Source organism: Chinchilla lanigera, unplaced genomic scaffold (assembly GCF_000276665.1).
Source record: "Chinchilla lanigera isolate Chin_1 unplaced genomic scaffold, ChiLan1.0 scaffold00004, whole genome shotgun sequence".
NCBI classification, from domain to species: Eukaryota; Metazoa; Chordata; class Mammalia; order Rodentia; family Chinchillidae; genus Chinchilla; species Chinchilla lanigera.
Genome location: NW_004955405.1, coordinates 36,817,888 through 36,830,778, shown reverse-complemented (window position 1 = coordinate 36,830,778; position 12,891 = coordinate 36,817,888). Strand labels below are relative to the sequence as shown.

Sequence of the window (12,891 nt, the reverse complement as noted above, 5' to 3'; positions counted from 1 at the left end):
CAGGAAGTCATGGGCCCTTAAGTGCACTGCGTTACTATTGCAAGATAATAAACACTTCTACGTTTGCCTAAGTTCGTTCAGCTACTCCATGCTGGACGGCTGAACCCGGCACCGGCACGGAGATCGACAGAAGTCGTGGCAGCAAGAGTGCCGTGTACAGACTACATTGCGGCCGACACGCAGAAAGAAACTCCGCGATCGGCAGAGGCGCCACCCGGGCTTGAGCTGAAGCCACGCACTGCGGCGGGCCTGCCCCGACTCCGTTTGTAAACACACACGAGCGGGTTAGTTTCGGCCCCGAGCAAGCTCCCGGGACGGCGAACGTCACTCGAGTGACCGCGTTCCCCAGACGATCGAGCTCCCAAACCAAGGGCGAGATCCGTTACTCAAACTTCGTACTTCCCCGCCCCACGCTGACTACAGCCTCGAGTCCCACTTTCGCCAGAGCCTCAGGCAGATGACTCCCGCCCGGCCGAGACTCGGCAGCCTGGCAGCCCCGCGTGCCGGCCGCGCAGAGGCAGCGGACCCGCGGCGCCCGGCCCCGGCTCCCGCGCTCACCCGGTACGTGTTCTCCGTCTTGTGAGCAACGGGCTTTATCTTCATGGCTGCAGAGAGGCGAGGCCCGCAGCGGCCTCCGCAAGAGTCAGAGGGATGAAGTCGGTGCTAAGGAGCAGAATGGGGCTTTCACGCGGTGCTCTCAGCTCACCAGCAACCCGGCCTTTCTCACGTGCGGCTGGAGCGCCTGGGCACCGCCATGTTGGGGGGAGGGGCTCGAGTGTGTCACGTGGGCGGAAGAAGCCGACGGAGCAGGCGCACACTTCCCGGGAGACGGGGCGGGGCGTGGGAGGTGGAACGGGGCGTGGCGAGAGGGGAGGGGAGGGGCCAGAGGGGAGGGAATTCGTGGATGCGCGGTTCCTCTGGCTGCACCACAGGTTGGGGAAAAGATGCGGACAACGTTTTCATTATGAAAGAAAACATGCGTGGCATTATCAGCTGGAATGGACTGGCCTTCGCTCTGTACCCTGCACCTTGCAAAAGCTCTTCCCGTTCATATCACAGTAAAGTTCATTGTAAACTATATGTAAAGGAGGTATTATGAAATATGATCGAAAGATATTGCAAATGTTTGCATTAAAAAAAATTACAGTAAAAGAAATACTGCCAAGAGCGATGGGACACGTGTTAGAAGAAAGGGGGACTATTTTGAGAGGGACTTATACCATGTATCTTTTACTGTAGGAAAACTTTTTAAATTCACTGTATTTTTGATCACCCCTCACTGGTCAAATATTTACAGTGATTTCTGCCATATAAAAACATTACAGTGTGTCCTCATCCACCTTATTCACTGGGTCTGGTACCCTGTGACTTCTGGCTCCTCCCCAAGTCAAAATGACCAGAAGGTAAGTGGATACAGGACCTTGAGGCAGCCGGGACCGTGTAACTAAAGACACTCCGAAAAGAGGACTTACTAGAACTGCTTTGGAAAAGGACAAGAAGGGTGGTATAAGTGTGTCCCAAGCAGAGGGGGTGGGGGTTAATAGCAACGTGTCTTTTGCTGTAATAATTTTAAAAATTTAAATAATTCAGCATATTTTGAAAATCAGCTCTCATACTATTTTTAAGCCCCTCCGACACATCAGTTTGTGCAGCTGGTAAGTGAGCATCTTCACTCGGAATCCAAACGTTGGGATCACTCATGAGATCAATCATTGATATTCTTCATTTTTTTTTGGCGGTCCTGGGAATTGAACCCAGGGACTTACACGTGCCAAGCAAGTGCCATACCACTGAGCCACGCCTTCAGTCCCATGTGTTGATATTCTTAACTGTTGTGTTCTAAATAAATTTGAAAAACAAAAGGAGTTTTAAAGAAAAAGCATTTAATTCCCTGCACAGCCATTGTTAATGTTTTGGTGTGTCCTCTCACTTTATTGTCCATGAATAACATGTGACTAAACATAATTGTACACTCATGCACATTTTATTGGTGCATATTAATTTTACAAACCATTGGGCCTCCTAGTGGCATTTTAATGTGACACGTATGTATGATATAGTTTGATCATATCCACCCCCTCCGATACCCTCTCTGCACTTCTCTCCCCATTCCCTTCCTCTGCCTAAAATACTCTCCCTTCCTTTTTCATGTCATCTTTGTGGGGTTTTTAGAATTGTTATTCCCCATATTGGGAAAATCTTTCTGAGTCTGGTTTCCCTTGCCTAACACGATGACCTCCAGTCTCACCCATTTTCCTGAATGGACGTAAGTTTGTTCTGTGTGGTAGAACAACACTGCATTGCATACATATACATTCTCTTTATCCACTCACCCAGTGATGGGCGTCTAGGCTGCTTTCATACCTTGGCTGTTGTGAATTCTATATGAACAATTTTAAGTAAAATATTTTGATAGAATTTTCACCCATTTAATATTTATTCATTCAACAAATATTTATTTTCTTTCTTTATTTTTATTTACTTATTTAGGTTTTTTTTAGACAAGGTTTTGCTATGTAGTCCCAGCTGGCCTTGAACTCACGGTGATCCTCCTGCCTCAGCCTCCAGAGTGCTGGGATTACAGGCGTCGCCGCCATGCCTGGCTCAACAAATATTTCTTGACTTTAGTGTGGGTCAAGTGCTGTCCTGGAAGCTGCACAAGAAAGACAATACTGATGCTAATGCCAATGCTAATGCTAATAATTCAGTTCAGAAATACTGAGTCTGGGTTGCTGACATCTTACAGAGTGAAGAAGAGATGTGAGGTAGAAATCGGACATATTCCTGCATAGTGCTCAGCGTGGAGGCGGGCATGGCAGTGAGATGTAAACACCTTAAACACAGCCGTACACCTCCAGCGTGAGGTACTGGTGACGAGGAAGGAGTCAGCGAGGGCATCGTGCACGAGGTGTGTCGTGGAAGCACAGGCGCCCTGAGCACTGAGGACAGGAAGTGACTGTGGAACTAACGAGGTGAAGGTCACGTGACCCAGCCGTGCTCTTGACCGCTACAATCCTGCGGAGAAAGGAAGCAAAGTCAGAGGTGAGAATGTGAAGCAGATACGTTTTCCACGCTGTCTCTGACGTCACAGGATCAACATCTTCTGTGTCATAACAGGGTTGACCTGAATATTCTAATGGCTCGCTAGTCTTTCTGAATTGTACTTTTCTAATAACATTATACTAAAATACTGAAGGGCCCAAAGTTTAGCTTGTCTCCAACTGGCCTTTTTTCTTCTTTAGGTTGCTGTTAGCCTGTTACGGCTCACAGGTTCCTTAGGACGGTGGTGGCATGCAGAGTCCCTCTGTCATCATGCCAGCCAAGCTGCCCCAGCAGCTGAGTATCTGATACCAGCTGTTTCTTCTAAACTAAAGCCTCGGTGTTCAGGTTTAATGGCAGTGTCGGTGCTTCACAATGAACGAGTGGGTGTTGGGTCACAGTTTGGGCGCTTGTCTCTGAAAGGCTCGCAGTCTCTGCCTCAGGGGACATCTAGAAAAGCAGAGAGCAGACCCACTGCTCAGGAAAATGCGCATCAACTCGAGATGACCTCAGAGAGTTACCGCCTGCGGTTGCCGAGGGTAGGAAGTCCCACTCCAAGCGGCGTTCCCAGTCGTTCGCCAAAATTACTTCCAAAAATTGGCCCTTTTCTTTCTTTGCTATTTATTTTTGGTCATGGAGTTAGTGGGCCGCTAAGGAGCGGAGACAAAATGAAAACTCAAGAAAGCTAAAAGGACAGACGCTTCCAAGGTATCTTTTGCCTTGTTCCTTGTCACTTAGTCCCGATGGGGGGACAACACAGCGATGTGACGTGGTGATTCAGGCCACGGAGGCTGGGGCCAGGCTCAGAGCGAATCCTGCTTCTGCCGTTTAGTCGGGGTGACCTTGAGCAAGTTAGTTACCCTCTCACATAGGGGAGGAGAGAGCGGAAGCGCTCGCCTCACTGGGGCTGCGCAGGCTCCATAAGCTAAGGGACACAAAACACAGAATGGCAGCAGGAAGCAGAAGTGCACAGCCTTGCACAGATGATTCAGCTGTGGGAGTCTCAGCTTCCTCATCTGAGTGGAGGGGATGCTAAAACCAACCTTCCAAGGCATTGTCTTGGTGCAGTGGGCGTGGAATAAATGTTTGCTGAATGGGTGACCGAAGGGCTTTACTCTGGCTACCCGACAAGTTCCTCAAGGGTAGACGCCGTGTACTTTCCCAACCTTGGGTCACCTGTGCGTCCCTTGAGCTTCTGTTTCCTTCTGCACATCTTGGCTCCCGCCTTTGCCCTCTTTGCTAAGCTTTAAATGCTCGCCACCATCCTCTTCCTCCTCTTTCTGCGATGGCTCTGCCCGCCCCGTCCAGCCAGGAAATGCATGCACATCATTCCTTTGTTCTTAAGCTTCGTCAGAGCTCCTAGAAGTTTGGTTTTTCGTCTTTGCTTGTGCAAATGCACGTCCAGTCTCAGAGGACTTCAAGAGCACGTGAGAATTTTACTGTCATGGACGTGGACCTGGAATTCCCAGAGGGCTTGTGGGTGGAGGTGTCAGGCCAGCTGAGGCCTCAGGGAGAGGAGGAGTTAGCCATGCAGGGAAGGAATGCACCTGTGGTGTTATCTGGCTTGAGGGAACAGTAATCAGAGGTACAAAATGATGGAGACAAGTTGGAGTTTTAGTTACTAAACCAAAGCCACACCGTATCAAGATAGCATTGGCTGCTGGTGTCAGCCTTAGCGTCCTTGGACTGATAAAAATGAAAGAATAAGCTGGGTGTGGTGGCGCATGCCTGAAATCCCAGCATTTGGGAGGCTGAGACAGGAGGAGGAGTTCAAGGCCAGCCTATCTCAAACAAACAAACAAACAAACAAACAAACAAACAAGAATAAAGGGCCAGGGGAAATGCAGAGCAGGTGAGAGCCTATTTCTTTATAAAGTAGAGACAACAGTACCACAGGGCTATGGGCAGCTGTTTGCAGCTCCTGCATTAGACTGTTGTGCGGGTGGAAGGCTACTCCTCTCTTCGATTTACCTGTGCCTCTTGTAGGTAGCAGACTGTTGCTGCCACTTCTGGTGTTATTTTTTAATGCAGTGGATGACTCACTTTTTACGGAGGAGCCATGCAGTTTTTCAGTCTGTGTTCAAATATTTGTAACACCTTTTCCTACACCCACATCATACACATTCACACACACACACACACACATGCACTCGTGTGTGAGTTTGCCTTTCTCACTTTTATTATTCACCATTTGCACTTCTGTTAATGATCTTTAAGTTCCTCACTTTTAAAAAGGATTTTCTAGGCATGATGGCTCACAACTGTAACTCCAGCACTCTGGAGGCTGAGGCAGGAGGATTGCCATGAATTTGAGGCCAGCCTGGGCCACATAGTGAGTTCCAGGCCAACTTGAACTATACAGTGAGATCCTGTCCCTCACATCATTAAAATAAGAAAGAAATATCAGAAATAAATTAATCTGCTTTTAGAATGAATCTGCTTTTAACATCAACATATTTTTCCTACCCAGTTTCACGACGTCTACATTTTATTTCTATCATTAACTAGACTGTTGACCCTTTCTTTAGGAAAGATAAGGAGTCTCACAGCTTTTAAGTATCTCCCTGTATGGTTTTGATAAAGAAGTCCTACATCAGAAGTCTGATGTGTTCAGAAGTGGGACTTCTGGAAGGTGATTGGGTCATGGGTGCTGTACTCATCAGAGATTATAATCCATGGATGAGTTCAGAGCTGAATGTGGCATTAGGAGGCAGATCCTGCTTGGAGGAGGTGTGTCAGGGAGGGCATGATCTGGAAAGGTGTATTGTTCTCAACCCCTTCCTCTCTCTACAATCTTCTTTACAACCTTCTCTGCTCCTCACCCTCGCTGACATGAGCAGCTTTCCTTTGCTGTGCCCTTCTGCCATGTTATTTCTGCTGGAGTCAGCTGACCATGGACTGATACCTCTGGAACTGTGAGCCAGAATAAATACTAAGTTCACTTTCTTGGGTATTTGGTCACAGCGAGGAAAATCTGACTAAATACACTCCCTTTCTTCATTTTCTCACCCTTCTCTTGGTTTTTGTCTCGACTGTTAGTGTACAATTGTTTCTGTGAAGGAGAAGTGCTACGCCATCGTGCACAGTTCAGGTGTGAGCCTCAGTTTGTTTATCTAAAATAGGGGGAATACCAGCACCCTCATGGAGTTGTTAGGAGGAGTCAGTTCTGAAAGTGTGGTTTCCTGAGCAACAGCATCAATACCCCAAGGGAATTTTGTTAGAAAGGCAGATTACCAGGCCTCACCCCAAATGTACTGAATCAAAAGCTCTAGGGGGGCTGGAGATTTAGCTCAGCAGCACAGCACCTGCCTGGCAAGCGCAAGGTCATGAGTTTGATTCCCGGTACTGGACCAAAACAAAAAACAAAAAACAAACAAACAAACAAAAAAACAAAAAAAACACCTCTAGGTGTGGGAGCAGCCTTTTGTGCTTTCCAGTGCCTTCCAGGTGGCTAAACTGCAGAGTCCAATTTGGGAATCACTGATTGAATGATGCTAAAGCACCTAGAACATTGTCTGACACATATCTGTGCTATAGGGAGCCATATTTCTCTTTAGTCTTTATGCAAGTGTTCGCAATTGTCACTATTTAACTCTCCTGTCTATCTCTACCAGGCAAGCAGTAGCACCTTCGTTTTAAATGTGAAGGCTGAGAGGCTCAAAGAGCTGCTAAATGGTCTGAAGTTTGAACCTGGGGCTTTTAACTTCAAGTTCAGTGCCTTTTCGTGTTCCCTGTATCTCCAGAGTGAACTAAAAGGGGCAGATTTGGAGAAATGAATGCATGGCTCTGGTGGCAGACATTTGCAGATTCCTGACAGCATCCTCTTCTTCAGGAAACAGCATCCTGGGTGTCCTCTGAGGCATAACCCTTAGTGTCTGGGGCTCACCTTTGGTACCACTGAGGGTCTGTGTCTTCGGGTGCAGTTTCTTGGCACAGTTACGGGTTCAGAGATGAGCACGAGCCTCCAAGTGGCTGAGAGCCCTACTCAAGCTTTTCCCAGAGTTATGGAGAAAGGCGTGCTTCTTCTTCTTGGATTCACCAAGGATGATAGGAACTGGAAACTTGGTGGCCATAATTGTTACTTTATGGGGAGGTTCTGCTTGAGAATCTAACTGGGGAAGGGACTGTTGTCCTGCTTGAGCCACTGGACCCGTGTAGCTCTTGAACTTTTCAGATTATTTATTCCAGCTTTTGTGATGAAGCCAGCTTGAATTAGGTTCCCTTGCGGCAGGAGGACAGGGTGTGGCAGAGCTGGCTGCGGGAGTAAGGAGGACCCGTTAGTTACAAGATCCCAGGACACGAGCCAAGTAATTTCAGAGGCCCTGCATATGGGCTTCTCCTGGATTCCTGCGATGTGTGGGGGGAATAAAAGGACAGATGCCACGAGGAGCCCACTACCACGCCTTCCCTCGTGCCCTGGGTCCTCCAGGGTACACTCTTATTTGGGTTTTTACTTTTCATTTTTCCTCTTACTCAGCCCAAGTTCACTCAGCAGAGCCAGTTTTCCCTTACCCTTCACTTTTAAGTTTTCATGTACACTGTATCACTGTTTTGCCTCTTTCACTCAGTTCTTCATTTGAGATGAAAAAGAACCTGGAAACCAGGAAACCAGAACCCCAAAACCCAGTAATGCTATGACTTGCAAACAAGCTAACACTTACACAGCAAATTTCAGATTTTCATCTTGCTGATAAGTAAGACTAGAAACTTAAGCTTTCCTCCAAACACAAATATTTTCATGGAGAGTAAGAATCAAAGGGTCAAATACAAAATCTGGATGACCACAGTCAATGCAAAGGATTGGAAAGAATATTAGACCAAGAGTCAGAAAAACCTGAATTTGGATGTGAGGAGGTTCACCCAGCCGGGAGACTTTGTAGAATTAGTCCTGTAAAATGTACTACATTAACCTGCATCAAAAGAAGTCAGGCATCCATATGCATATATGCTTGGCATATTGCATTACGTGAAGTCAAAGAATTATTAGTTACTACCAAAACTTTTTACATACAGTGGTACTTCTGTTTATGAACTTAATTTCTTCTACAACTTGGGGGAGCGTGGCTGCATTTGTGTTTGTGTGAAGAAGACAGCTATGGTCATGTTTGTCACCCCACATGGAGTTTGTGAACAGAAACAAAATTTTGCCAGATGCTTTTGTTTGCAAACCAAACTGTTTGCAAACAGAAGAGTTTGTGAACCAAGGTATCTCTGTGTATTCAGACAAGTTTTTAACATTAGAGGAAACAGCATTAGAATTGATGCTTCCTATTCTCTTACGTGGCACCCCTTGACCAGTGTGTTACAATACCTGTAAAGGTACAGTTAAAAATTCATCAGAAGAGACAGAAGAGGAAACTACAGATTGGGGAAAATATTTTCAAAATATACATCTCATAAAAAACTTGTATCCCAAATATGCAGAGAACTTTTAAAACTCCAACAATAAAAAATTAAAATATGAGCAAAAGATCTAAATAGATACCTCACTGAATGACATATAACAGTGTGCAAAGATGGTCAATGTTTCATGTTACTGAGACTTGAAAATTGAAGTAATGTGATACCACGGCAAACTGTTGTAGTGTCTGAACTCCAAAATACTGGCCACACTAAATGCTAGAGGGTGGGCACAGAGCAGGAGAAACTCTAATTCATTCCAGCAGGAATGCAAGATGGTACGACTTTGGAAGACGCTGCCTAGTGTCTTACAAAGCTAACAATAGGCGTACCATTGTGCTGGTATGTGGTTATCCAAGTGAATCAACAATTTATGTCCACACCAAAACCTGCACATGAATGTTTATGACAGAATTATTCTTAAAGATGTCCTTCTTCAGTTGAATGGATAAACAGACTATGGTATGTCCCAGCATAGAACATTACTCAGGGATAAAAAGAAATAAGCTCACTATCAGGCTGTTGCTAGGTGAAAGAATCCAATCTGAAATGACTGCAATGCTCCAACCATGTGAAATTTTAGAGAAGGCGAAACTATAGAGACAAGAAAAAGATTGCTGGTTGCTTGAAGGTATGAGAAGAGAAAAGAAGGTGTGACGGTTTGGATTTTGCATGTCTCCTGTCATGGTTTGTGTCTGGATGTCCCCCCAAAGCCTCATGCAGTCATGGATGCGGACTCCTAGAGTTTATGATTGATCCATGGTCCAATGCTGGGATTATGGGTGTGAGCGCTACACCTGCCCTGGGGCAGGGAGCCTGCATACAGTGCAAGGGAGGGAAGAGGCTTGCTCTTCCCTGTGGCTCCTCCCTTTTGCTCTTGCTGCTTTTGCTGTGTTCCTCCACCATGAACTGTTGCCCTCTGCCATGTGCCACCCTGCCTTGGAGCCAGCTGAGTATGGACTGAAGCCTCCACAGACTGTGAGCTAAATAAACCTTTCCTCCCTTAATTCTGGGCATTAGGTATTTTGTCTTAGCAACAAGAGAAAAGTAACGAAGACATCTCCCAAAGCCAGCATGCTAAAGGCTCGGTAGCCAGCAGGTAGTGCTATTGGGAGGGGGCAGAAGCCTTAATACTGGGCCCAGGGGAAGGAAGTTAGGGCGCTGAGGGGTGAACCCTGGAAGGGGATACTGTCCCTTCCTGTCCCTCTCTCTTTGGCTTCCTACCCACCCCAAGGTGAGCACCGTCTCCATGAGATTCTGTGCTATCACCGACTTAAAGCAACAGGCCCAAGTGACCATGGACTGAAACTGGTAAGGCTGTGCAGAATAAACCTTCTCCTTATCAGCTGTCTATCTCAGGTCTCTGTCACAGCAACAGAGGGAGACTGACAGGAGGGAGGAACGGGTGGCATGGGGCATTGGCAGGGTGATGGAACCATGCTGTCAGATGCTGGAGTGGCAGTTGCGTGACAAATACTAGGTGTGAATAATGGGGAAGGTGGTGTGGGGGAGAGGATGCGGGTGTATGGGAATCCTCTGTTCAATTTTTCTGTAAATTTAAAGCTTCTCTAAAAGCTTATTAATATTTTTAAAAATGCCCCTCCCTCACCAATCTTCCTGCTCCTCTGAAGTGCTTTGGAGAATACCACAGCCGCCTGAGATGGGACCAGAAGGGCCACATCCTGTTCTTGAACCCCCAGAGCTCCATGAGGAAATAGGGCCAGAATCTCACTAGCGCTGGAAAGCAGGCAAACCTGGGCGCGTCGTCATCCACAGTGACCGAGCGAGAAGCACATGTGCTTCCTTTAGAGCAGTCAGACAGCGATCATCGACTCAGTGGACACTCACAGAGCGCCCACTGTGTGTCAGGCGCTGCCCGAGGGCTCGAGTTACAGAGGTAAAACGGAAAGCCCCTGCCCTTGCAAGGCTGTGTTCTAGTGTGGGGAGATAAAAAGGCAGCAGTAAGTTCACAGGCTGTCGTTGATTCCACACCATGGAGGTAAACACGGTTGATAGAGAGTGTAGCGGAAGATGTTAATTATTGCACAGAATTCATTCTCCTTTTCATCTTTGAGGAAAAGAACCCCACCCGAAGCACTAGTTGGCTGTGTGTCTGTACAATATGGACCACATTTTCCTGACGCCCATCCTCCCATCTCCTGCCCCTTGTACGTAGGCATACCCTTGTGGCCAAGTGCAGACCAGTGGGATACGAGTGGGAGTCTTCGCGTCGCTACCGTGTCATTTGCTGGAGGACAAGGGTACTTTTTTGCACTCTGAGAAACTGAACAGAAAGTACAGAGTTCCCACACACCACCTTCCCGCCCTCGCACCATCTCCCCTATTATTAATACCTTGCGTTAATCACACAGCTAACGTTCCAGTAACATACAGAACAGTTTTACCACCCTGAAAATGCTCCACAGACTGAGAAATGTCATTGACTGAGGCATGCTTGGGAGCCAGGCAGAGATGACAGTGAAGTTTTCATCTTTAGACGCTTCTTTTTTGATAGTAAACATGAGAAGAAAATAAAGTTCTATCCTATATAACCTACCCTGGTTTTGGACGTCTTTGTTGTTATACCTCAGCTGGCACCAAATTCAGGGAGCACCAGGGCAAACTGGGGAGGAGCTTGCTATGTTATAGAAGATAGCTAGGGAAGGTAGCATTTAAGCAGGAACCTGACTGAAAAAGAGAATGAACCATGGAATGATCTAGGCAAAGACAGTGTCAGGGAAAGGGTCAGCAGTGATGAGAGTGTTGGCTGACATGACCTTGGGTGTTGCCTTTTTGCAGAGACACTGGCTATTTCCCCTGGAAAGAATGCTATGTACACACAGCCTTGAGTGCACTGTGAGAGTGTCCTTGGTTTTAGCCAGACCCAAGACACTCTATTCTAAGACATGCAGGCCTGTTGGCACCAAGCCACTTTGTCTGAACACAATACTTAAGAAGCTGACAAACTGAGTACAATGTTGCTGCTTTCTCTCTCCCCTGCAGAAGGCTCAGTCTCCTGCAAGATCCTGTCCCAGAGGATTCTCCTTCAACTTTGGTGCTGTCTCCTGCCTTGTTGTGTGGTACTGTATTATTGGACTCTGTTCAGATCTGCTGTACTTTTATAATAAACTTTTATCTATATAAAATCCTGATGTGGCTCTTCTTTTTGGGGCCGATCAGAACCTCAACTTTCTGTGGCCACTGCCTATGAGTAGCTTCTTGCTGTTACAGGCAGGCAGAGGATCAGTGAGTGCAAAAGCCCTGGGGTAGGACTGTGCTCCATTGGTGGTAGGGACACAGTGAAAGGAAGTCAGAGGTGCTGCTACGGTCTTCTACACCACCACGGGAAATTCCCGAAACAGCCTCTAGGAAAGAGCTGCCAGATGTCTTGGGAGCCCAGACAAAGGAAGATTGCTCTTCCCCTCTAGAGCACCAGAGAGCTGATCTGGCCTTCTGTTCACAGGGAATTCCAGATACAGAGAGAGACACGGTGGGGGTCAACACATGCATTTACATTTTCTCTTAATCAAATGCTACATGTAAAATCCAGTGCTGTCTGGGAGGATGTATTTTCTAGAGATACAGTGGCTATTTGCCCTAAAGGATGAGTAGCCCCACTAAGAAGTGACCAGACCCTTTCATGCCTCGAACATCTCTGCCTCAAGGTACACAGTCACAGACTTATGAGCATTTGTTCTATTTCCACTTTACACATGAGACAAGCCTAGAAGAGTAAAACTACTCACCCATGATGACGCAGAAGATTGAAAACAGAACTGGGAACTACTGTCCGGGTGTCCCGACCCCGACACCCTACCGTCTCCGTTCCAATCAGCTTGAATCCACGCTAGGTACCAAAGGCTGCAAAGGATGTTTCAAGTCACAAAACAACTCTCATGACTTTTGAAGTGATTTTTTTTTTTTTTTGCATTATGTCATGTAATGGCAGATTTTCTTTCCTAATGACTTCGCTTAAAACGATATGGGATGAAGAACTGCCCTGATTACACGCAAACCTTACATTATGGGTAGAGATAATTAGTATTAATATAAGACCCTTTATTTATAAAGCACTTTGAGTATTCCAAAGAATCCACCGCCCATTATCTCCTCTGATTTTCAAGACAGCCCTGTGAGATACGCAGAATGGACATAATGCTCATCACACTATAGACAGAGAAATGAAATAATCCCGGAGACAGCAAGTGGCTCCCCTGAGGTCACCCTCCTTTGCCTGGTGTTGCCAATCTTTCCTGTTGCTGCTCCAGCTCGCTTGCCTCCATAAGCATGTTCCAGGTGATTGGCAGGTGGCGCTTGGTAGCACTTACTACGTGCGAGGCACTGGTCCAAGGGTTGTGCATACAATGAATCTTTTTCTCTTGCTGCTACATAGATCCTGTTACTGTCCTCATTACTGTCCTCATGATGGGGACACTGAGCCACGGAGAGACT

At 46.8% G+C, this 12,891-nt stretch overlaps 1 protein-coding gene and 1 long non-coding RNA gene across 2 annotated transcripts in view; one reads left to right on the top strand and one right to left on the bottom strand.

Annotated features, from left to right (window-relative positions):
• Positions 1-795, bottom strand: part of Utp20 (UTP20, small subunit (SSU) processome component, homolog (yeast)) — an 80,166-nt gene extending 79,371 nt beyond the window's left edge. The window contains exon 1 of the mRNA XM_005374546.2: positions 559-795. Within this exon, the coding sequence (XP_005374603.1) occupies positions 559-603 (45 nt within the window). The 5' untranslated portion in view covers positions 604-795. The remainder of the gene's footprint in view (positions 1-558) is intronic.
• Positions 796-2,555: 1,760 nt separating this feature from the next.
• On the top strand, positions 2,556-11,585 carry LOC102025536. The gene is made up of 2 exons (XR_001235800.1): positions 2,556-3,042; positions 11,443-11,585. It is a non-coding gene; the product is annotated as an uncharacterized LOC102025536 (long non-coding RNA).
• The last annotated feature ends 1,306 nt before the right edge of the window (positions 11,586-12,891 follow it).